Source organism: Pogona vitticeps, chromosome 6 (assembly GCF_051106095.1).
Source record: "Pogona vitticeps strain Pit_001003342236 chromosome 6, PviZW2.1, whole genome shotgun sequence".
Taxonomy (NCBI): domain Eukaryota; kingdom Metazoa; phylum Chordata; class Lepidosauria; order Squamata; family Agamidae; genus Pogona; species Pogona vitticeps.
The window spans coordinates 96,449,978-96,476,068 of record NC_135788.1 but is presented as its reverse complement, the minus strand read 5'-3'; the positions used below and the strand labels follow the sequence as shown (position 1 = coordinate 96,476,068).

Here is a 26,091-nt window from a genome sequence, read left to right as displayed (position 1 = left end):
CCATCCTTGGAAATGTACTTGCATCCCACCACCACAGCTGGGTCTACTATTAGGCAAAGTGAGGCGACTCACCTCAAAATTCCAGAAGGCAAACCTGAGGGTGTTGAATGAGGAATCTGTGTCTGCCACATAAGACAATCAGCTTCTGAACATGAAATGGATGTGTATGTGTGCATGCAATTTTCACCTTGGGAAACCAAAGTGTTTTGGGTCAGCCTTAGATCACACCTATCCCACTTTCGTCATCATCCCCCCCTTCCTAGACTTGTTGATACTGCCTGAAGTATGTTCAGCATTCAATCCTAGAACCTTTCCCAGAAGCCTTTAGTTTGTTTCTATTCTGTGACACCACAACAATGTATAACACGGTGGCAGGGGGTAGTAGATACGATGCTTTTTGGATCAGCTCCCAGAATCCCCTAACCCCATGGCCAATGTGGGAGCGTTCTAGGAACTATTCCCAAGCTCTGACAGCAGCAGAAAGACCTGGTTTCTCCTTTGTCCCACCCTACAAAAGAGGCTACGTTTTTAGCTAATGGGTGGATTCATCCTGGAACAAAAGGACATTATTTCCTTTTGGTACCAGATAACAAGGACAGAGACAGCTGAAGGAAATAAAGTTCTCTTTGGGCAACGTGGGTAGGGTTGTGTGCCTGTGAGAATTTGACACAAAGCATAACTCCATACAATACAGCTTTTCTTTACACTGAAATGTCCCTGTTTTCTTTCCAGTTAATTTCAAAGCTGACCACACCTTGCTCTTTAAAAATGCAAGATCCTTTGTGAAGTCACTTCTGCTCGAGATCTGTGGCTACAAAAACACCTTTTCAATTGCATCCAATCCTTTGTATGCTTTTATTTCATCTTTATATTAAAGTCAGATCAGAAGTTAAGGGAAATGTGTATTTCTTCCTCTTATAACATTGTCTGTCCAGACATACAAATCTTTCAGTACTGAACACCAGCGATATCAAACTTGCAGACAAAGCTGTGGTACCTCACAGTTGATCATAAAAAGAGTAAGCTAATTTACCAACTACAGATTGAAGAAAATCCATTCTTGTACTGTATTGCCATGTTGCCACAAACACAACAGATGCAATACCTTTGTACTTAACATACCATATAAGTTCCAATTTACGCCAAGCCTCCTAGGGTTTCCTTCATGTAAAATACTCAGAAGTAGTATCCTTCTGATGGCACTCTGGACCAATGCAGCTTGCCCAAGGCCACACTGGTGGCTGGGGACATAACCTAATTAACCACATATGCTCTGAAAGATCTCAGCTGACCCCCCTCACCAGGGACCAAGTGAGGATTTGAACACCCAGTTCTTGACTCTGTAGCCATGTGCTCAAACCCATCCTGCTCAAACCTTTATAAGCCAACCAAAATGTAGGTATCACCCCAACAGGAAGCATAGACTTCTTCTGTGAAGGTCATCTATCAATTTTACTAGCATATTTACCATTTGTGATGTTTTAGTGAGCAGGAAGAAACAGTCTGGCAAAACATGTGCTCAGTCACTAACAGTACACTGGTGGACAACAAGCAGCCTCCCTAGGTCATTTCCATCTACATACCCAATATATATATATAATTTTAAAATATTTTTAAAATTAATTTAGGTTTTAAAAATCAATTTCTGGAGGCCTCCTGGAGCAATAATATTTGCATCAGGGACTGGGTGGTGGTGGGTTTTTTGTCTCCTACCTCTTGAAAGCAAAACCAGAAATGTCCATCCAGCACTTCCTGTTTCCTTTCTTTTTTTAATGGCTGAAGGCAACTGTTCCTGAGCCTGCTGAAAACTGTAGCAAAGGCTGGAAGCCTCCAAGCTCCCTGCCCAAAGTCACACACCACAGAACTGTCAGAAGGTCACAGTGGCAGGCTCAGGAACGGTTAGGATGTCAAACTTCTAGGAGAATGGGGGAACTGAAGGAGAGTGTCCTCTGTGTAACTGTGATGAACTGTGTCCCATTAACGGTACATGTGTTGCTGGTTGAGAAGCACTGTCTTGGAAACAAAACTGTCTACACGATACAGACAAATCTGCACCCCCCAGCAATGGACATTGGTTCAACTGACCATCTAGTCAGCTTCTATAGGAGAAATAAAGCAGAGTGAGTGTGTCAGTTTGTCATTTGCCTCTTGCAACAAAATGTCTTGAGCTGGCTTTTATTTGAATACAGACGGAACAGCCTCATGCAAATCTAGTTTCCCAGTTGTTCCTTCTTTGCTTGTGACGAGCCCTGTAGTTCATGTTAGCACCAATTTGCCTCTTTGCAAATATCACACTGCTCTGATTTAAGTAGAGGCCTGAATTTCTGCTTGTGAGGTTCCAGCTATACAGAAACAGGTTTTTTTCTTTCCTTTTTTAACAATCCTCATCAAACATCTGAGGGCAAAAGATAATCACCTTCATACCAAATTTCAATATTCTTACAGTTTTCACCCAATGGGGCCCTCAGCTCAGATCTGTGAGGGAAAGTTAGTGTCAAGGTTAGAGTGAGCTAAGCAAAGTTCTGATATATCCATGTCACTTGGTCCAATCCCATATAGTCTTTGACAATTTCGGTAGATCAGTTACCTTTACCTTACAGTTCAAAAACATGGCCGGGTAACATGAGACAGGAGGTGGAGGAAAGATCTTGTTAAATCCAGACCTGATTGAAGAGTGACAAAAATAAAATAAATAAAATATGTACTATTTCCTTTCAAAAACAGGAGTCAAAATTGCTGACGTGTATGGGAAGTCAGACTGTACTGTTCAGCCTGGAACCCCAGTATCTGAGGGAATTTGGGGGTAAGGACTGGTTTTAGAACAGTGCTTCAGCACTTATGGGGCGGTATATACATTAAAGTAATAAAATAAATTTTAGCTGCTCTGCACACACAGGGACACAGTTTCCCCACTGTTCCGTTTTGTATACAGTACATTTGCTTTTAATCTTAAAATGTGGCAACCTGAAGCCACAGGGCAAAACAAGGGAAGTGATTTTTTAGAAGCATTCAGAAACACTCTTCATGTTTCTAATTTAGTTAGCTGGGGAACTCTCCTAGCCTCTAGGGAATCCCATCCTTACAAGTGAGCTGACTGAGGAGATCCTGACCTCTGATTAGCAAGCAAAGGAGCAATGACTGAGAAGGCAAATATGTACCAGGAGCTGAGAGAGGGCAAAAGGTTATCAAGGCTGTAGTTTCACTGGGACTCAACCCAAGAATGAGAGCAAAGTGATACTCAGGTTGTACACCAGAGAAGAGGCCCACCAGCTCCTCCTGGTGGATGGAAATATCCGAAGAAGTGTAAGAAAATGAAATCTAAGAAAAATTAAAATACAAACCTAGCGCTGAGGGTGAAGGTTGGCATGAATGGAGACAGGTGGTTATGAAAAAAGGTAGTTCAATGTTAGTGCAAATAATGCTGTGCAAGTAGAAGTATTTTTGGTTTATGTTTATGTTTTCTTCAGTATAAAAAATGTTAAAAATAAAGAGCTAAATATTGTGGAACTTTAAAGATTAACGCATTTACTTCAGTGTGAGCTTTTCTAGATCAAAATCCACTTCCTCAGGTGGAAGACAAGTACATAGGATGTACCCTGGACCCTTCATATTAGCAAAACGTTTCTAATCAGCATGTTTGTTATTTCAAATTTATATACTGTAACTAGAGACGGGCCCGAACTGCTGGTTTGGCCTGGTTTGTTCCCCGCTGCAACAGGTGTTTGGTGGCTCAGCGCCTCACCCCCTTTGGCAGGCGCCCACTCAGAAGCAATGGCCAGAAGAGGCAGGACCAGGAAGCCTGGATGTGGCTTCTGATCGGGTGCCTACAAGAAGGGGTGGGGTGTTGAACTGCCAAACATCTGCTGTGGCGGTAAACAAACTTCCCATCTCTAGTTGCAATTAAAAATAAATACTCCAATAATGGGATTAAAAGGTAATGGAATAAAAAGGTGAACAGACATTCAAAGCTCAAAAGATACACTGAATTTAAGTAAATACTGTACATCACAGAAGACTTCATTGAACACTGTTCACAGGCTTGACTGAGGCACCCGCTTATATATACACTGGTACTAGTGCAACTACATTCAAATATTCATGAAGTAGAGGGGAGCGAAAGCTGAGCCTGCGTGAGGCGCACCACTGAGCATGCACACTGTAATGGCATGTCCACAACACACAGTTTAGGGAGGAGCTCCCCACCACTCACCAAAATAACAAAGCAGGGGAATGGAGCTTTTCTCAAGGTTAAATAACGAAGAAAACCCATGGTTGTTCTGGTTTTTTCGGGCTCTTAGGCCGTGTTCTGAAGGTTGTTTTTCCTGACGTTTCGCCAGTCTCTGTGACCGGCATCTTCAGAGGACAGCAACCTGTCCTCTGAAGATGCCGGCCACAGAGACTGGCGAAACGTCAGGAAGAACAAGCTTCAGAACATGGCCTAAGAGCCCGAAAAAACCAGAACAACCATTAGATCCCAGCCATGAAAGCCTTCATGAATATATTGAAGAAAACCCACTCCGCCACTCATAATATTCAATTAATTTCACAACTTTTAACTTGTATCTTGTCTTACACTGTTGCCATATGTGCCTTCTCATACCATTATTCAATTTTTTCCCTGTGTACTCTTAAATGTCCTTGTTTAGACCCCTGGGGGTAAATGTACCCTAGGTTGGGAATCATTGCTCTAGACGTTTTGTGCTTAATTGCCCAGAATCTCTGACCACTGACCAAGTTGGCTGAGGCATCTGGAAGTTCATAAAACACACAGGGAAGCAAAAACTTGAGAATCTCTCTGCCACCTGATCCTTTTATTTGGAAATGCCTTGGATTGACCCTTTTAAACTCTAGCGCTCAGTTGCTGTTCCTTACAAAGACATTTGTATCACTTAAAAGTGGTTTTAAAAAGCACACGCTTGTAGAATGAATATTATCCGAAAAGGCTTTCTGATTCTAAGACAAAGACAAAGAACACAATGAATCCCTAATACTACCAACTGCTGTTGAATTGGTGTCACCAGAGGTCTAATGAAATTAAAAGCACAAAAGTTCTTCTGAGCATAACAAGAAGAGTGAGAGTGTACCTAAAACAAAACGGGACAAAAGTTAATATTAAACCAGAGTCACCTTCAGCCATCATTCACTAGATTTTTATTGTCCAAAGCATACACAGGCACAGATTCTAAGACAGTAGATAGCAACACAGAGATGCCAGATCTACCAGACATAATGACAAGGATTTCTGGGGACAGTGCCACTGAACACTGTTTATAAAGAACACAACACAGTGCACAAAAAGAAATTACAAATACATGTGATGCCCTAAAGGTCAGTTAGTTTTCTACTATTGCAATTACATTTCTGGCTAGGCAAGAACCAGTTATGGTTTGGCAAAACCACTCCAAAATGCACATATAATACATGTCACATTGGGAAAGTGGAACAAGGGTCCTGCAGTCAAAAATGATTAGTCTGGGCTCTAATATTCCTTCTACAAATACTTGTAAAAAGGGTTCTTGCACCTGTCCTGTCCCTCTGCACTTACCTGAACTGAAATTGGGCCCCTTAGGAATAGTGGGAGATATAGTATGGGGTATTGCAGATGGGGAAGGGGGGGCGATGGAAAACTGCCTCTCTTAAGTGACTTGAGACACAACGTCTGTGTCTAACTCTCCATATTCTGTGTGTTATTGGGTTGCCAGGCATGCAAGGGATATGATACACAGGTCAGATTCCAGCATCCTAAGAAGATTGTTTTTCCCTTTTTATTATTTTTAAAGCAAGTTCCTAAGCTTTTACAAATTAAAGGGGGGGGAAGTAAAATAAAACTAATACTTGAAGTGTGATGATACACAAGAAAAAAGGAACAGGAGGGAAGAGAAAAAACCCAAGCTCACACACCAGTTCTTAAAGAAAATATTTCTGGTTTTTAATCTCCTGGCTTCCATCATTTCTGGTCCTCACCCAGAATTACGTTTTTACAATTCATCATAGCTGCTGAATTGTGCCTATCCACTCAATCTGCATAATTTACAAACTGCAGAGCACAAGTATGTTCTACTTCATGTGTTCAACTACCTGAGTTTATTTATTGAATATATATGCCGCCTTTCTCTCTAAAAGTGAGATTCAGGGCTGCCTGCAATAAAAACAGGTGCAATCAAAACAATATACTGTATGATGATATGAAAACATAATAAAAGAAATGAAAATATTAAAATGCAGTTTAGTTCAAAACTAAGAGAACAAGAATAAGCACAGTAACTTTCAGTAAAAGCCCCTTCCTCAGCAGTCATTATTGTTAAAACCCACCTAAATAAAAAGCATTTTAACTGCCATTATGAACACCAAACTGAAATTTATCTGCTCTTCATGAACGTAGAATCACATAAAGTTTATCCACCTGTTACAAAATTAACCCAGTCTGTCATGATCCCCTACCACTGTTATCACAAGAGCATGGGTTTTAGATGTGGGTTTGAGAATTCTATTTTCCAGCATAAATTCCCAAGATGCCATGATTCTGAAGGTACAAAAGTCAAATAGGTGTGAACAGCTTAATGCTGTACCAGAGTTGCATTCTAAACACCTACGTTTGTAGTTTGCCTAGATAGGGATAACCACGCTGTAGCTTTACAACAACCCTACGAGGTAGATTAGGCACAGAGTTAGTGTCCAGTACAAGGTCCTAATTACTGCTGAGCAATGATTTGAACCCAGTCATTTTACATGAAGATACAATGTCTTGTCCCACTGGTCCTTGGCCTGCTCTGTCTCAGGAATAAGTAGGGAACACAGATTTTGGCACAGATATTCTAAGAACAATGTATAGAGGCTGAACCATGTAAAGTTTTTCAAGGGGAGAGTCTTTCATACACCCAGTTCCCTTCTCCTCTGTGGGTCATGGGCCCCAAAGGTGTGCTGCTGTCCTGGACGTACCGGAAGACAATGCGGTCATGCAAACGGTTTGTTTGCCCTTGCCAGAACTCTATGACATCTGGCTTTAAGATATAGCCACCCCTGGAAGAGAAGGAAACACTGATCAAACATCCATATCACCAATACTAATCTGTTTTGTAGGGAGGTTCTGTGAGCCTCGGCTGACCTTTAACCTTGCAAGTCATAAAATATTAAACTCATAGGGTGCATCATCGCAAGACAACATTCACTGTGGAACGAATTAAATTCGTCTTGCAAGGCACCACTGTAATTGTCTGCCATCTTACTCATATGAAGGCAGGGGAACACCAGCACTGCTGCTCAGTGACCCAGAAGAAGTTGGAAAGCACATTCTGCATCAAGTGGGCAGTCATACATTGGGTGAAATCTAGTAGGAAGTCACATTTAAGTAGGCCCATTGAATCAATGGAACTTACAAAGTTGATTCGCCAAATCCCCATTGATTTAATGGGCCTACTCTGGGTATGACTCCTGGTTTTCAGCCATTGTTTCTTTTCTCCCTTGCTCCAGATTTGATAATCCGAGGACAAGCTTCCAGATCACCTCAGAAATATCTAGGGTGTTGTTGTTTTTAATTCAGATGGAAAAACTTGTTCTTTGGGGCTACAATTTCTCATGATCAGCATGGCCTCTGGCCTTACTGGCTGTGTGATTTGGAAACCATTATTTTAGTATTTTAAAGGGTAAATTACTTGTGTAACTGATGTTACCATGGCCAGGATGTTTATGTTACCAGTGTTAATACATATGTCATTTTTGACCTCTTACTTCAGCCTGTCCTACCCCCAGAACCAGAGAGCATATATTCCTATGGTTTGAACACTGTGCACTATGCATCTGTGAAAATGGACTATATCCACAAAAGCTCATTTTAAAGGTGCCACAAGACTGTTGTTTTTGCTACAACACTGCTACTTCCTAAAGAGAGAAAAAAAAGCATTTTTTCTGTTTATGATAAGGTTCTCTTTTCCTTGGTTTGTTTTCTTCACTATCAAAATACAATCTATGAGCTCTTTAGACCCAGAGCCATATTTATTTTCCTTAAGTTTCTGCTTATGTTACCATGTAAATTAGGGATGGAGAATCTCTGGTTTATGAGTCAAGTGCCAGCTATCAGTGGAACGGCCATTTTACTCTGTTCTGCTCCAGAGCGCTTTACAAAAGCCTGCACTTCCCTAACTTCCCTCACTCACTTCGGCTCATATTTCTACCAGCCTACTGAATTCACCACTGTGAAGATTTCAAACTTCTGACATTAGCATAAGGGGCCTGGCAGTGAGTTATGAAGTAAGACAGATCACAGGAAAACTCCATACCAAAATACACACAAAGGTCCAACTCACCAATACGCAGGCTTAGGTACCTTGGCTTCTCGGTACTTCTCTTCCAGTTCTGCATTTTTCCTCCTTAAATACTAAAAAAAGGAAGGGACAAGAAGATCTCAGGCTGGCAGTCATAAAAAGACAAGTAAAGAGATGCTTGGTACCACCGCCAAGCTGCTAGCAGTGTCTTGTAAACAACCCCCAAATAGTTAAGTTGAAGCATGCACATTTCATAGGCCAAGGAAAATTTCCTGTAATAAGAACATGGAAAGCTGCCCTACTCTGAGTCAGGTCATTGATCTATCTCTCCCAATACTATCGAGTGTGCCTGACCATAGCTCTTCAGGCTTTTGGGCAGGATTCCTTCCCAAGCCCACCTGGAAAGAACTTAGATTATTATTAATATTATTAGTTTTATTTATATGCCACATTTCTCCCAACAAGGGACCCAAAGCAGCTCACAACATTAAAATTCACACAATTTAAAAACACAATAAGTTTAATAGATAGATTAAATAATATATGATTTAAAATACGATTAAAAGATTAAAACATGAAAAAGATTAAAATGGATATTACATATTGGTCTTCCATCCAAAGACAAACTAGGCCCAATCTTGTTTAGTTTCCAAAACCAGACAAGACTGCAGTGCATTGAGGGTGGTAGACTGGTATAATTCAAAGTGCGATCAAGCAGGGAGCTGGTAGAGGTAACAATCCAATACTCAAAAGGGATGGAAACGGTGCAGAACACAAGACTGCCATGTTTCTTTTTGCAGCCCAAGAAAGGGGAATGCCAAGACATCCGCATCACAATCCCTCACCTCTCTGTCTGTGATCACTGTGCTTTGCCGACTCACAAGAGCCCCGATCTGGCTGCTCTTTGGACGTGAGTGGAAGTACTTCTCAGATTCCTGCTCAGGAAGCCTCTCTATGGAGCCCTCGATTCGCACCTGCAAAGATCATTCAGTTCAAGGCACAAGACCAGAGGAAGGACATTTCTGCTAAAGAGATTTTGTTATGCAGTTCACATCATAGCTTAGAAGTAAGCAGGATTAAATGGTGAAGAATTCATCCCAATGGAAATCAGTTCTTTTAAAACTTCAACAAGTTATCACAGCTGTTCTGTGATGGCTGTTCTGTTGCTTTTGCAGGCTTCCAGCCCATAAAAGAGCCTACCCATGCAATGGTCTCCAATCCACAGATGTCCCTGTGCCCCCTTTTCCCTTCCACAGACACACAATCCCTTCCTAAATCCATCCAACTGGTAAGCTTAAAAAAGCTATTATAGTACATTCCTGATGCCCCTTGCCTGTTGTGCCTAGAATAGCAAGGGGGATGTATCAGAAGTGGGGTGGGAGTAGATTCCTATGCTGTAGCCTGGTGCAGATGATGTTGTTTCAAATTTACTGGTTTGAGCCATCTATAATTCTCATTCCACATTCGAGTACACTCACCTATATCTATATTGTAACCAAAGTTTTGCGCCCATTTAATCATCACTGTTTTTACCCTTTCGTCTTCTACATCAGAGGTCCCCAACCCCCTCGTCAAGCGAGGCACCACTGTATAGATCTGTGCTTTTGGAATACATCTTCTAGAATTCTCTGGAGCAACCAGAACCTTAAAAGGAGGCATCATGATTACATTCCTCGAAGCTCCTTCTGACCATGTCAGCCTGCATCTCTCGTCAACTTCCAGTGTGACCACAAGAATGATCATCAGCAGAGGCAGAAAAGAGAGTTTACCTGGCGATTGAGGGGCTCCCAGTAGAAGACCATAGAAGCAAATGGGTTGGAATCCTATGAAGAGTGGGGGGAAACACCAAAATGCAACAATGAAAACAATAGTAAGAAATATACCCATTGACTGAGAGAACTGGTGAACTTTCGACTTTATAGACGTCAGTACCCAGAAGCCCCACTCAGCATGGACAATGTAAGGGACTGTGGGATTTGTAGTCCAAAATGTATATAGAGAGCAAAAAGTTTCCTGCTTGTGGGCTAAGACAGATTCCTGAATTCTCCAAGATGGAGGCATATAGCTTGCTTGATTAGGAATCACTGAGATTGGGGAGGTTTTATTTTTTTAAACCATTGTAGAAAAGAAAGAAGCTGCCTTTGACCATTGCCTTATCTAGGCTAATCTTGTCACCTCTGACTGAAAGCAACTTTCCATGATTTTAGGCTAAGGATTTTCTCCTTAGGCCTATCTGGAAATACCTGATGTTCTCTGATGGTTTGTTGTTCAGCCATTAACAAAGCCCAATCCTGTTGAGCTTTCAAAATCTGATGAGATTAAGTATGTTCAAGGAGATATAGCGGCACATTAACAGGGTTGTGCCTACCTCCTTCCACAGTCCCTTTCTTTCTCAAGAGCCTATAGTGTATCTGCTTCTTTGAGTGTTCCCAGCTGTTTGAAATGGCTGTTTATTACAGAAGAGCCATCTTTAACAGAGAGAAGGCAAGATGTTTTCCCTCTGATTGCATCACATTAACTGTGAAACACTTTTTGCTGAGGTAGCAAAATCTCATGAGTCAGAGCTAATAGAACAAGAACTATGAAAAATGAAAGTACAGTACTGCCAATTTTTCTTTGGTTACATTGTTAGTTTTGATCATAAACCATTCCTTGAACACAAACTGAACTGATACTGTTGTTTCCTTTTCACACAGGTCTGTATGCAAAGTCAATTTTGCAACAAGTTGTCTCGACACCAATCCATATGCAGTCAAAAAATTCTCCTACCCAAGATGCCACCCACCAGTTCTCTTCCTTTCCGGCTTTCGTGATTGGTGAAGAAGCGAAAGCCTTCGTGGCTGAAACCTTTCAAAAGCAACATCCGAGCAGAAGGCTTTCCATCCCTAGAAAGAATTAAACACAGATTACAGAAATTTTATTTAAAAAAATTTTTTTAACCTCCTCCCACTTCTTCTTAAAAAGGACCTAGGGTGGCTTGCATTATTAAAAAAAACAATATTTACAAGCTAAAAACAATATGTATACAAACATTTTTAAAAGAATCTAACAAATACCACACTAAAAATGGTAAACAAAATCAACACCAAAAACACATTCAAAGCAGACGCACTCCATTAAAAAAAACTTCAGCCAGTCATTGAGGAAAAGCCTGCCTGAAGAGAAAAGTCTTTGTCTGTTTCTGGAAGGAATGGGAAGGAGCTCCAGAGTCTGGACACTGTGACAGAGAAGGCCCTCTCTTGTGTCCCTACCAAATGCACCTATAAAAGTGGTGGGGCCAAGAAAAAGAATTCTCCTGATAACTGGAACACCCAGGCAAACAACACACAGAGAAAATTAATAACAAAACAATAAGAATGCAACCAATTCAGGTACAGTTCCTACCTGGTACAAGTGGCCAAGCACATAGCATTTACTTCCCCAATCAATGGACATCTCATTGCTTCTTCAAACCATGCAGAGAACTGCTTAATGGGGTCAAGTGTGACAAGATGTTTCTCCTCAAAAGCCTGCGGAAGAGGGCATGAAGCACTTTCCATAAAAAACATTCACATTTTCAGCTGCACATTCTGCTGTCAGCGCCCAACTGTTTCAATCACACTTCCAGTCACTCTCTCCTCCTCCAAAAGAATCCCGTTCAGTTGTTTGACTTCTGGGCACAATAAATACATGAGGAAGAAGAGCTTACTAGCTGCTCTTTCCAAAACCCTCTACACACATTGAGGGTGACTTTTTGAAGGCAAGAAGCTCTTCAATCATTGGAAGTTCCCCATGCAATTTCAGACCCTCATCTCCCAGGCTACGACATCCTACCATAAACAGCCTTGATACCCTTTAAAAAGTCACCTTTCATGTGCTTCTGCCTGCTGGGAAAGGATGCATTTCCCAATACTTTTTATTCCCACTCTTTTCTCCTATCTGCAATTCCTCCATCTACCCATCATTTGAAACCAATTCTCATGCCCTGACAAATACATGTAACCCTACCAACAAATTCAATTCCCAGCCATTTCGAAACAATCCTTCTATCAATAATTTCAAACAAACAAACAGACAATCTTGCCTCTAAGATATACTTTGGCATGCTTTGCATTGTCTTCTATTTCAGTTAGTCAGTGTGTTATCTTGTACTAATTCTACTACAAGAGTGGTTATGAAAGCATTTTTATTTAACCTACCATTTTAATTTGGCACAATGGTTTTTTTTAGGATCTTATTCATTGCTGCATTCAACACATTTTTTTATTTTTACTGTGATATAAGCTGTAATGTAGATAAGATGGAATATGAAGGTTTATATAATAAATTTCATTCTCGTCTGAGACAATCCAATGGCATTTCCAGAGTGGCAGGATCAGCCAACCTGTCCTTGCCCAGGAGATGCCTGAACGTGTTCAGAGTCCTCACTTTTTTGGAAGAGGCTCCTCTCATGTCTGCCAATAAATTACTTATTTAAATGAGAGCTAAATAAAAATAGAGGCTGAAATGGTTATGGGCTTTCTGGGCTTCCAGCTTCCAGAAATCTTCAGCCAACATAAGAAAGGGTCATACACACAAGGAGATCTTAGAAATTATAGTAAAAAGTCATTCCCCCCCAATTTTCGGCCACAAACAGGTTGGCTTCATCCCTCTTGACTTTGTATGTTGAGATGTACTAAGTCTGGCTGAAACCCTGATTGCAGACGGGGCAGGTACACAATCTATACATGTTCAGCACCATCAATTTTCTTATTTCTTGCACAGCTTCCAAAAAAACCAAGCCCTGGCTCAATAACACTACGCACTCTGCACATGCTCAGAGTGTCTCTCCACTTTAAGATTTCCCTTATTCTTGGCCCTGGCAGTGGAAAAGTTATTCCGATGCCAAATCCTATTCGCTCACCTCCTCGTCTCCTCTGTAGTTCTTCCGAAGGGGCCCCAAATCCATTGCGTAAGAGGACGTCAGAAGCTGGCCTGAACTACGAAGGCTGGTCGCTCCCAAACCCCAGAACCCCAACTGTCTCGCGCAACTAAGCATCGAGATCACTTTCACTGCATTTAAAGCGCAGGCGCGAAATAAAACCAAGGGGGCGGGACCCGAACATCTAGACACGCCTTTTAGCTCTTCTCTCTTCTCAGTAGCTGGAAAAGAGGAAGTAACTTACAACCAATAAGAGGTAAAGTCTTTATTCTGGCCCACCTCTTCACACCCCTGCTCAGCAAATCAGACGAGGAGAACGATATAGCGCCACCAATCAGAAGGGAGGACTCGAATTAATCACTAGGAAGGGGATTTCCGTCAGTAGTTCGCAGAGTAAGGAGGGCAGGAAGAGGCGTGTTTGTGTCTGCTGTCAAATAATGCTTCGGGGGGGAGGGGGGAGGCAGACGTTGGTTCCCACACACAATAAACGGACATCTCCAGGCTAGGGGACTTTCGAAGGTGATAAGGATAGAAGCGATGCAGAGTAACCTCTTCGCGTGGATTTTCTGATTACTGCCATAAGGCGAATTATCCCATATAATACAAAACGGAGGAGGTGGTGGGAGAAACATTTGTAGCAAATGTATTTAGGGCCATGGTTGCGCTCTTGCCCTTAGTGACTCCGTGGGCTACTCTGTTCTGGGAATCATCTTGGCTGGGATGTGGATGGCTGTGGAGTACTTGTGTCTAAAGCAGCAGTATGGATTAATTTAAATTGTGGGGCACATTGTGACGGTCCCAATAAATACATAGCTCCCCCTAAAGTCCAGCAGTGCAGGCTGATGGATTAGTCAACAACACTAAATTAACATCTTTTGAAAAGCACATGGCTCTTAATTGCTCATTCAAGGCGAAACTATCCTCAGATATTTTGCATTACAGTAAGGATAGCTTGGTACTATACAATATATTGTTCATGGAGAGATCCGTATGTCTCCCACTACTGTGAGGATGATGGCTAAGCACAAAGAGAATAAGGGAGTTGTTTCCAGGGGTGGTTTGATGTTACAATCCCTGTTGATCAGAAGTGCTAGGTCTACTACAGCATTGCGTTGGAGTCTCAAGATGAGTATGAGGTTATGACACATGTTCTGAAAACATGGGCTAGTGTAGAGGGCATTTTTGTGTGCGCAAAATGCCTGTTCACCAAGTACTCCTGTGGGCATTCCACTGATAGCACAAAATCTTCCATCTGAGGTGGCAAAGAACTGCACGCCTATAAGCACTGCTTAGCCAGGTCTACATGCCATGCCCTATGTGATCCTTTCTCAAAACCAGATATGGTGGACTGGATATCCTGAGACACTCTCTGTGCTCTGCCAGGGTGCCTTGGCTACAATGCCCTAGTACTGAGGCCCTCTCAGGGCTGGGCATTTGACGCTTGTCTGGTTATGGATAGCTGTATTTGGCCATTTCTTTGCTGCAGGAAGAAAACAGCTAGCACAGCCAGTGGTAAAGAACAGTCAGAATTGAAGCTGAAAACATGTAGTCATCCAGAAAATGTTCATCCTTGCCCTAAATGGTCAGTGGCCATTGACCAACATACTCTTGAATGCTACTCCCATATTAACTCACCCATTTGTTGAGATTTTCCTCAGAGGTGGCCCCTCTCTGAAAGTTGTTGGGTGGTGACATGAAGTAAGGCCTTCTCTGCAGCAGTCCTGAAGTTGTAGAACATTGTCCTAAGAGACATTAATTATTTTTTCCTTCATTACTGGATCCCAGGTGCCAGGTCAGAGAGCTTGGAGGTATTCCTGATAGCCCATTTTCATATTTCCGCTGTTGTGATTTGTAAACAAACAAAAAGTAGTAAAAAAACAGAACTAGCAATATCCACATTATGAGTGGAATCATAACATGTACATTTGATGCACATGTCTACAGTTTTGAAACTTACCTTGTGAGGTTGGCCAGCATGCCTGAAGTTAGACAACTGAGAGACCATTTGGTGTCTTTCCATTCACACATTTAAAGATGCTTTGAAAGTGTGGTGTGTAGTTGCTTTTGGCTTGCTTTGTATTTGGAAGACTTGCATCATCTAATGGCCTTCTTCCATGAAGGATTATGTGAATTCCTTCTATTCCCTTCCCCAATACACACACACACAGGGTTGTATGCCATAGGCATGCATGCAAATATAGTCAAATCAGGATAACTTATATGCAATATTTAACAAGATGAATAAACTAAAAGCCATAAAAACTAATAATGCCCATGGCTGAGGCATGTTGCTAAGGTAATGGTGACATATCCTCTATTGTGACACTTTCTCCAGCTATATCACCTGTCAAATGATAGGGGATCCTCTCTGAGAGTAAGTGTTCAATATCTTTCTTGTTCTTTTCTTTTGCTCTATTTTGATTCTAACTTGGTTTTTGTATAAATAGAACAGGAAATATCTTTAGCCCATGATGTTTAGATCAGAATTGGGGAACCGGCAGCCTTCTAGATATGATTACCTAGCCAGATATGTATTTCAACATCTGGAGAGCCACAGATTCCCCACTTCTTATGCAGATGATGCAAAGACTGGAAGGCTCCATAAAATTCATAGAAGGACTGATTACTCACAATTGCTGCTGAACTCTCAAAAGAACTGAACTCGTTACTGCTTTCAGCTGAGTTTAGAGGAACTGCATGTGGGATGGTCACGGGGGACAAAATAGAATCATGGGGTTATTGTAGACCACCTGCATGGCTCAATCCTGATATCATAAGTATTTCTGGACACATTTAGACTCATGTTGCACAGCAGAACTTGGGACATTATTTTAAAACTTTTTGCTTTATTAATTGCTTTTAGGCATCCAGATTATTGTTATCCTCACTTCAGTTGCAAAAGTAGTTAGTTGCATACAGTATTAAGAATTCACTAATTGAAATCTGATTGCTTACTATAGTAAATCACACTAGAGTAGGTACATTGAATCACTAAGGGTTTGATTATTCAACTCTTCTATAAGCTCCTTTAATTCAGATGGGCCTATTGTTTTGACTTATTTTAGTGTAGTAAGGTGCAGCTTGAATAAACCCAAATCCCTACAGATTCAATCTGTCCACTCTAGTGCAATGCTAGAAATACAGGATTTTAGCTACTACTGTATTATCCTTTCTAAAAGGCCAGAAAAATGCTGGAAAATACTTTCTGGTTCTCTTTAGTGGCCAATTCTATATTAGACATTGAAAATAGAAAAAAACAAAATTATACTCCTCTGACTCTTAAGATTGATTTAAAATGGCATAAATGTTGAACAATTCACATTAAAATGCTATTAAATGAGCTTAAAATGTAAATGTTGAAGGTAACTAGAAATCATTTTTGTTACACCAAAAAAGTAATCTTGAAAGTATGTGTTGTGTTACTTTATAAATATAGTGTAATTGCTCCTGTGTAACTAGTAAAAGTGATTAATAAAAATAACTAGTTACATATAACTGCATTATTTATAACTTTTCTCCAATTAAATTGTACCATATATGTCAGAATGCACCATATATATGCCAAATATGTATTTATGGATCATATAACCATGTCTTGTCTCATGTGTGGTGAACTCGGGTGCTTTGTATTTGCTCCAGTGTTGCACAATGGTTAATTAAATCTGGAAATACTTTACTTTTCTAGACTTCGCCCAAGTGACAATGAAGTCTCCTGCAAAATCTTTTTGGAGGAGAAAAAAAGGACTGAGGGAGTAAAAAAGAGAAGGTGAGTGAGAGTGGAAATGTATTTGAGATTAAATTCAGGCTTTAGATGAAAAGAGGTTCCATCACTCTGTGGTTAGCTTGGGGGTGGGACAGTGAGACAAATGTGGCTCACAAAAAGTTGCTGGAGAGTTGCTCCTAGCATTCTTCACCATTTGCTATGATGGTTAGGGCTAATGGGAGTCAATAAAAAGCAAGCAAACAAACAAAACCAGGCAGATCACATGTCATCTACCTTGGTGTAGATCACTGAAGACTTTTAAGGACAGCAATAGAACCTGCGCCTGGAAACTACTGTATGTTGTTGCAGAACTGGCCCGCTATGCTCTGTGCAGACTACAACACATGCATTTAGAACTTATTTTGAACAGATTTCAGTTTCCAAATACTTTTAAAAGGCAAGCCCACAAAGGATCATATTAAAATAGGTTAGTTCAGATGTACGTATGGGATAAAACTCTAATATTTATTGCAGAAACAGTGTTAAGCCTTAAACCTTTCTCTCTCTCCTCCCCCCCCCTTTGGTTATTTGGATTTTTATTATTAAGTGTTGTTGAAATTGTAGCAAACGTTCTCTAAGCAGTTTACTAGAAGAAATATCATACTTATGGTTAGAGAAGAATCTTCATTCTATATTCTTCGTTTGGAATATATTTAGAATTATCTGTGGCATTATAGTCAATTTAAGATTGTGGGGGAAAGTTCTCCGGAGTTTATTATCTCAATTCAATGTTTTAATTTAGTTTGAATCATAGCAACAGTAATAAACCTGGAGCAGTTATAAAAGTACTATAAAAAGAAGCCAAAAGACTTTGCAGTTTTTGTCAACATGGTCAGGATTCTGAGATATGTGGTCCAGAAAAGGGTTACCCCAACTTTTACTCTCTTCGTTCCAGTGCTGTCCCTACAATAAGGCAGAGTGAGGCAAACATCTCAGACAGCAGTAGATGCCAGGGGGTAATAGCAGCTGCCTTTGGCTGGTCATTTTGATCAGGCCTGCACCCCCAAACCAGCCTGATGTCTCACATATGATGCTTACCTGTTAACAGCATGAAAGTAGGATTCAACATCCAGTCCCATCAGCAGCTGAATACAAAGAGCCAGAGAGTGCACCATCTTGTCAACCCCTGGCAGCAAAATCTATTGAGCTGGCTCTGATGTCTGTCAATACTAAACCCACCCACCCTCTATTCACAGCCAGCATGTTGGAAGGGATGCTGTTTTAGCTCAGCTCTAGTTAGGCACTTGGTACTCAGTACTTGCGGCACAGTTAGAGTTAATCTTTAAGGCAGTAACTTCCTTAATCCCCCAGCCAGAATGGCCACTATTGTAGTTATAGTCCAAAAATGTAACTTTTCTCATTATTGTTTTGTACTGTGTTTCATAAGCAATACGACTCATAAGCTCATAATGAGCTAAAAACAATATAGACACACAGAAGAAGATAAACAGAGAATAAGAGAGGATAAAAGACTGGATCCAGATTTAGACATTGGAGTAGAATTACCCCTCCACATTTCCCCATAAAATCCCTTATGGCTACTCAGCACCTTGGATAGCTCCTGTAAGAGTCATATTATCATAGGACAAGATATAATAATCAGGACAAGATATAATAATTATACTGTATCTTGTCCTGATTCACCATCTCACTGACATTGGAGTTCCCAGCCTCCACTGATTACAGGGTAAGGAAATCTCTTTCTCCCAACCCACTTGCACACACTGAAATGTGGCTATAACCCAAGATACAGAGAGCAGAGAATGTTAGCAGTTGTACAGTAACAGAGAAACACAGAGGTTTTGTAAAAGGTTTCTCCTTCTGCCAGGGCAATAGAGTACTTTACCCTGAAGACAGATTACAGCACAGAAATACAAAATAGTCAACAATCTAATGGTTGAAGCACAATCCCCAATTTCCGTAACTGTGCATTTATGCAATATGTGGAAGTTAGAGTTGATCCAAAGGCAGTGTAGACCTATTGAGACAGAAGATCCTGGATATTTGCTCCAATTCTTACTTTGTTTGCCACTCTTTTCTAGGCTGGGAAGGCTGCAGATCCCTCTTCAAAAAAGGAATGCCAACCCCGCTGAGAAGAAAAAGGAAGCAGCAATCCCCACGTGCCCATTCCTGGGCTTGGCAGTTTGTTGCCTTCCAGAGAGAGAGGACCATATCCCGCAATTAGAGGACCAAAGGGATTTAATTTCTATCCAGAGAATAAGGACTTTTCTGCGGAAGATGGGGGAAATATAAACATGTCCTCCTGGAGTTGCTGCAAAGAAGAAGAACCCCCCAAAAGTAAACCTCAGTCAATGGAAGTTCTAAAGCCAATTCCCAAAGTTAAGCCCCTGGTAGTCCCAGGTACAAACATCTACTTCCTTGCTGCTATTGGGGTTTCTAGTTCACACAGTTCCTAGGATATATAACCTGGTTATCAAACTACAGTAGATGAAAATATCATGTTTTTAGGAGAAGTGCTCCCTCAAGCAGTGAAAGTCATCTGTTTGTCATAGCATGGGATTTCCTCACTTATGCATCTTACATTTAATGTGCTTTGTTTTTTGAATGAGTGTAACAGAAGTTTACTTTGCAAATGAGACTGTCAAGGCATAGATTTCTGAGGAAATACTGGTGTAGGAGGCTATTTATTTATTTTATTTTATTAGACTTCTATACCACCCATCTAGAACATGTCTACTCTGGGTGATTTACACAAAATACAAAAAAGAGAGATACACATATAATAAATGAAAACATGAATGCATTAAAATGCATATGATACCCTGTCTAAATGATATGATACTCTGTTTAAATTAGTGTAACTATTACAAATCTGGATCAGGGAGTAAATGCGTTAAATCAGAGGAAATACATCCCTTGACGCTATTTGGACCCAAATGATTCCCTTTTTTTGTACAACCTAACAAATTATTTTGCCCTATAAAACTCCAGAATATCTGCTGTTGTATCCAGGACTTTGTAAGTACTGGAATCTCTTTGTATCAGAAAAGTACCAGTGTAGATGACTCATTTTCAGATGTCCTTACCATTTTGGCAGTTGCCTATGTTCTGAAGCATGAGGAAGATGATGACGAGCTGGGGCAACAGGAACAGGAGAAGCTGAGGCAGGAACAAGAAAAACAGAGACAGGAACAGGAAAAACAGAGGCAGGAACAGGAGAAACAGAAGCAAAGCCAGAACCATCAGGAATCATCAGGCCAAGGTTGGTGCCAAAAACTAAGCCAACTGTTCCTGTTTAAGCAGTTACATAGTATCACCACTGCAACTCCACAGATAGGTGGCTATTCTGCACACCACATGTCCGTACCACAGCTTGGAAGCAGCAAGTTACAAGCAACATTAGCTAACTGCCACTGTTTTGTTTGCGGTTTAACATGGCAGTGGAGCCAGGGGTTGGGAGTTTGATTCTCTACTGTGCCTCTCCCAGGAGAAGAGCCAGCCTGTGTAGCCTTGGACAAGTTGCACAATCCCATAACACCATCAGAAGAAAGGAAAGGAAAACTAATTCCGAGTACTCTGGACCTAGGGATCTCTGGAAAGTTTAATCATTGTCATCACCATCATTGCTGATACAAGCAAATTGCACTTCAAAAATAACTTAACAAGCAGGATCCAAATTACTACTTACTAGATTAACAAGTAATGTTTCATAGTTACTTTCAAAGGGAATTTTAGCACCTTTGTGGGGGCATTTTTGACAGAAATGGGAAGTTTTGTGCCGTTCTCTTGTCAATTCTATGGTGTCCTTTCCCTTCAAAGTCAGATAAAGTAATAAAAAAAGTAATGAGCAGTGTGACAAGAAAAACAATGAGCTTTTGTAGTATTACAAGTTTTTCTTGTATTTTGTTTTAACTTGTTAAACTGCCCAGAACAGTGCTTTTGCACTAATGGGGCAGTATATAAATAAAAGAAACAACAACAGACTTTTATCTGTTATATAATGTTCTTATAATTTTAATTGACTGACTGGTATTTTTGAATAATAATACAATGAGAAATGAAAACAGTTTAATGTTCAAAGACTATATTGAGTAATGGGAACAAATTACTTCTAAACAGCAACTTTCTAAGTTCTGCTCAGCACACATAAGAGTTGTTTGTTTCACTACATAAGATGTGCTACTCAAAATAACAAGTGCAATGTAACATTAGCGACCTATATTTTGTTTATGGGGTAACAAGGGGATGGTGTCAAGGGTAGAGATTAGATTCCCCATTGTGTCCTGTGGAGGAGGAGGAAAAAAGTATGTTGTTAATCCCATGCTCTTCACCCCCACTTTATCCACATTGCCAAATTCAGAGGCAAGATGGGTTATGAAAAGGCATTTTGTGTGGCTGTTATAGAATCCTGTGGTTGAGTAGCACGTGCCATTTCAATCCTGGCACTGCCTGTGTGTTTTTTAAAAGGGATCTGGCAGCTGGTGACAGAAAGGATCCCTTCCTGCCCAAGACCCTGCGGAGCTGCTGCCAGTCAAAATAGATTGTATTGAGCTAGGTGGCCAAACAGAGGAAGACTGTTTCCTATGGGTAGTGCTTATATCATAAATTTACAGACACAAAATGAAGATGCTTTTGATGGACTAAAACCTTCTATTAAAAGCATCCTAATTTTATGTCTATGAGAAGTTAGCTTTGAATGGATTTAATTAGCTTTGAATGGATGGAGTATATTTTTATTTTGGAATAGCTTCAGAGGAAATGACTAGAAGCAATGAAAACAAATTCAGGGGAGGAGATTTGAATTCAGTGTTGGGAATGACTTTCTAATGATATAAGGTATTTGTCAGGAGAACAGATTGCTATGGGTAGAGATGGAGCTCTGAGAACATAAGAATTTGCTTTGCACGGAGTCAAATCAATGGCCTGTTGTGGCTAGTATTGTAAACTCTGATTGGTATCAATGAATCTTCAAGATTTTAGGCAGGAGTCTGTCCATGCCCTCCCTGGAGACCACCTTGTGTTCTCCCATCCAGGTACTAAAGAAAAAAAGAAGCAGCAAAGTGTGCTGCTTATATACCACCCATAGTGCTTCAAGCACTCCCTAGTACTAACCAGAGTCACCCCTACTTCACTTCCAATATTTAATAAGATTTACTGTGCTTACTGCGGTGCATATGGTAGGGAAGGGTGGACTAGACTGTATAAGAGATACTTAAGCAGAAACTGGACAGCACCAAGCAGCAGGGTAGACGAGTTCATTTCTGAGGTGCTGTCCAAGTCCACAGTTTTAGGATTTTAACTGATGTGTCATTATTAAATACTGTGTATGCCATGTATGTATAATTGTGGTCATCAATCAGTCAACAAAAATGGTAAAAGTACACAAAAACAAATTTGACAAAACTGTAAAGGCAAATCCAGCCGTTCTAAGTTATAAAAAGTTAAGGAGCAAAATAAAAGTTATGTGTGCAAAGCTTATGTTCTGATTATAACAATAAAGTAACTTTACAACTGATACAAGTAATGGAAGGAATTGTGTCACATATATGTTATGATAGATAAAATATGCTGTCTCACCCTGGAAGCTTAAAAAAGGAGATTAATCAATTCAAAATAAAATTGTAATGAGAATGGCAATAAAGCAGGACATGCGGAAGCTGTGGTCTGTAGCAGCAATGATCCTTAATAACTGAACAGTTGCTGAACCTTCTCACAGTATATAGGATACTGTATGCAGTATACAGGATTCCACAACTTCAGTACTACCCCACCTGACAAAAGGCCAGCACTGTCCAGCTAATGAGCGAGTTGATAGGCTTCAAACGCTGTGCATACCAGAGATAGCTGCCCAGTAATGAGATGGCCATACCATTAACTCTTCCCTTTCCCTTTTCTTTCTTCACTCTCAAGACGATGCTGTTACACAGCCCTCTACCTCAGCCAGTGAAACAATGAGAGAGGCAGGAACACAAACCAATCCACACTGTTTCCCTAAATCACCAGCAAAGGTCACACTGGATGAGATTCTGCGTGGGATGCAGAGGATCCAGATGACTATGGATCACACGGGTAAGTGAGGGAGTCTTTCCAGACATTTTCTTTGTAAATCAAGCAATAACTACTTAAGAAAAACCCTGCTGGACCAGACAGAAGGCCTGACTAGCCCAGTATTTTGTTTCCATAGTGGCCAAGGAAGCCCCCCACAAGGTTGTGAATGCAACCATACTTTGCATCTTGTGTTCTCCAGCATTGGCTGCCCATCCGTTTCCACATTGACTTCAAAGTGTTAATGCTTACATATAAGGCCCTAAACAGTTTAGGACCTTGATACTTGGTGGAACGCCTGCTTCCACCTAGATCTACTCGGATCACCCGCACGAGCCAGGAGGTCAGGCGGAGGAGCCTAACGACGAGGGAGGCCCAGAAAGAAAGGATACGAAACCAGGCCTTCTCGGCGGTGGCTCCTCACCTCTGGAACAATCTCCCTCCTGAGATCCGCACGGCCCCCACTTTGGACACTTTTAAAAGTCAATTAAAAACATGGCTATACATTCAGGCCTTCCCTCCAGTTAATATCTGACTTTTCTGTTTATTCTCTCCTTATGTATTTTCTATTCTATTGTTGTATTCTGTTTAATATGATTTATGTAATTGTGTTTTTTGTATTATTTCACTGTTTTTACTATATTGGAAGCCGCCTAGAGTGGTCTTTTAGACCAGATTGGGGGGGGGGGGAATAAATCAATGAAACAAACAAACAAACAAACAAACAAACAAACAATTACATTGACACATACCAGTGTGATACCACTGACATTGGAAGTAATATACTGCCTGCCTGACTAGCAGCTACAGAGGGTTTTAACCTTGTATCTTCTTCCAAAGCTATTCAAATTGGCAGCCATTACTATATCACTTCCAAGTGAGTTTCCAGCATAGCCACTGAATAAGTTAACAATGCAACTCAGTTCACTGGCTCAAACTGAGATGACAGTTTGTTAATCCTTCACTTGTATTATCAGGCTCGTCAAAACCAGGATATTTATGATGAAAGTTGGTTGTGATTTTTGCATATATTTACATTTGTGTCAATATCTGTCTGTACTTTTTGAATTTCATTCTCTCCCAATGTCACTCCCCTTACTTTAAGAAATCGTTGTAAAGTCTTAGGGTCAAATACTTTTTTTTTGAGGCTTACAGAATAACACATTTACTCCTCTGGAGATAGAACAGTATTTGAGATTTCTGACTGAAAAAACCACATTTTTCTTTGCAGTGAGAGATTTTGAGCAGCGCATCTCCCGTCTGGAGCGGATAGTTTTAAAAATGAGGAATGCATGGATTCACCATCGAACCTGCCATCTGGAGGGCCTAGAGTATGATGATGAACAGGAAGATTAATTTTTAAAATGGGAACGTCAAGTGTTTTTTTTTTCTGGATTGCATTTCCCGAATTCCAGTCAACTCACAGAATTGCTGTGTCAGTGACCCTGCTTTAAAGCAGGATGAAAAGTTGCTAATGCACGTCAGCAGATGCAGAAGTGCGGCACCAGGATGCTGGATGAGAAAGCTGTGGGCCATCATTACTGAAAAAAAGATTTTACTCTCTTCTACAATCTGATTTTACTGATCAGGTCTTCCAGATGGAATAGAAGTGGTGACTCGATCTTATTCTTTGTCCACAACAGGTATCTGGTCATCTAAGAGTTTTCAGTGCAATGCCAATACTATTGCACCCCATCTGATCTTTTTCTGCCCTGGCACATGATGACTGCTTTGACCATCAGAAACATTTACTGAGATACTCTACTTTCTCCCTTCAAAAACGTCTGATTATCAGATTCTGGTATCCCTTTCTCCACCCCAGTGCCACAGCAATCATCCTTCTCCTTGGAAGGATGCATTTCCTTTATACGTATATTATGGTTTAAAGGAGTCATCTTAGTACCAGCCTCAGCATCTTCTCTTGTATTTAGCCGAAGAAGTGAAGCTCATATCCTGCAGAGCACAAGAACACCTGTTGCTTTCATCAACTTGAAGGCTTCTGTTTGAATGCTCTTGGGCAACATGTACTGGATTCCACTGTGCAGTTGTTCAACAGGTATATATGCCCACCTTTGTACAGCCTTTAAAATGTTGTTAAACCCTGTACCTATCTGACTACTCCGGATCTGGAGCCTGAAATCACATATAAAAGCACAATTACAGTATCAGATGGATGCCCGAACTAGTGAAGTTAAATTTGCCAGCTCAGAATTCACCCCCTCTGGTGGCTGAAAGACTAAATTCAGTTATGGTGGTGACACCAAAAAGGGAAAACACAAACAAAAAACTAGGAAGTATGGTGGAACAGGTACAAAAGAGGCATACAAGGGTTTTGGGAAAGGCAGTTTGCCCCATATGTAAGAGTGTTAAAAACAGTTTATTGAGAATATCTGTTCTGATTTTTGTATCTTTGGCATATTTAAAACTATCATTTTAAACATTGTTTTTAAACTATTATATTATTTTTATATTGTATTATGACTTATAGTTTTGTGTAAACCACTTATTCTACCACAAACAAATATCATAATCCCCTTTAAACAGATGCTTTCCCTGCAGCAAGTCCTATTTTGATAGAATAAACTTTCAAGCATATATACTTAGGACTACATCCTTATTTTAATTTACATGGCAGGACTCAAGTTATAGTTTGAGTTGGCCACCAAGGTTCTTGCCCACCCCACCATCTTTCCTCTAATCTCTACTTACACTCAACATCCTTCCTACTGGCTACATGCAGAGATGTGCCACTTTTGCCACAGGCAAAGCATCAATCAGAATCTCAAAGATGAGGCAGCTGTCCAAACTGGAGTCTTAGTGCAATTCAGCATGATGACTGCTCTTTGAAGCTTCAATGTTTTCAGTTGTAGTTACTTGGGATCTTTGTAATGAGATGAGCCAGAATTTCCATGTATTCTGTGTGGAATGCCCATTCATTACGGCCTTTGCCCTGAATCTCAAAAGGGCACCAACACTTTCCCAATTGCTGTATAAGTTCGCCAGCATGTCACACTTTAATTTGCCTTGATCCTCCTAGTTTGGTAACAGTCAGCAACCACAGCCTTCTTAATAACTATTACTTTGCTGATATGGGAAAGTACAATTATCTATGTCTCCTTGATTCAACAGAATTTACTTTCAGAAACATGTACAACTGTACC

The 26,091-nt window shown here is 40.6% G+C and overlaps 2 protein-coding genes across 3 annotated transcripts; one reads left to right on the top strand and one right to left on the bottom strand.

Annotated features, from left to right (window-relative positions):
- Nucleotides 1–5,134: 5,134 nt before the first annotated feature.
- On the bottom strand, nt 5,135–16,425 carry PNPO (pyridoxamine 5'-phosphate oxidase). 2 transcript variants are annotated; one of them, XM_073004324.2, is made up of 7 exons: nt 13,144–16,425; nt 11,646–11,770; nt 11,047–11,146; nt 10,031–10,084; nt 9,107–9,235; nt 8,304–8,374; nt 5,135–7,020 (listed from the first exon to the last, which is right to left on the bottom strand). In XM_073004324.2, exons 1-7 carry the CDS (start codon nt 13,276–13,278, stop codon nt 6,855–6,857), a joined length of 780 nt encoding a protein of 259 aa, XP_072860425.2. In that variant the 5' UTR covers nt 13,279–16,425; the 3' UTR covers nt 5,135–6,854. The 2 variants fall into 2 exon arrangements, with proteins under 2 accessions (XP_072860425.2, XP_078234069.1); XM_078377943.1 differs by lacking the exon at nt 10,031–10,084.
- LOC144583657 (uncharacterized) lies at nt 13,559–25,387 on the top strand. Its single transcript, XM_078377944.1, has 6 exons — nt 13,559–13,680; nt 16,847–16,927; nt 18,967–19,285; nt 19,983–20,147; nt 22,796–22,954; nt 24,162–25,387. The coding sequence occupies exons 3-6, from the start codon at nt 19,180–19,182 to the stop codon at nt 24,284–24,286; spliced, it is 555 nt and encodes a 184-aa protein (XP_078234070.1). The 5' UTR covers nt 13,559–13,680; nt 16,847–16,927; nt 18,967–19,179; the 3' UTR covers nt 24,287–25,387.
- Nucleotides 25,388–26,091: the final 704 nt, after the last annotated feature.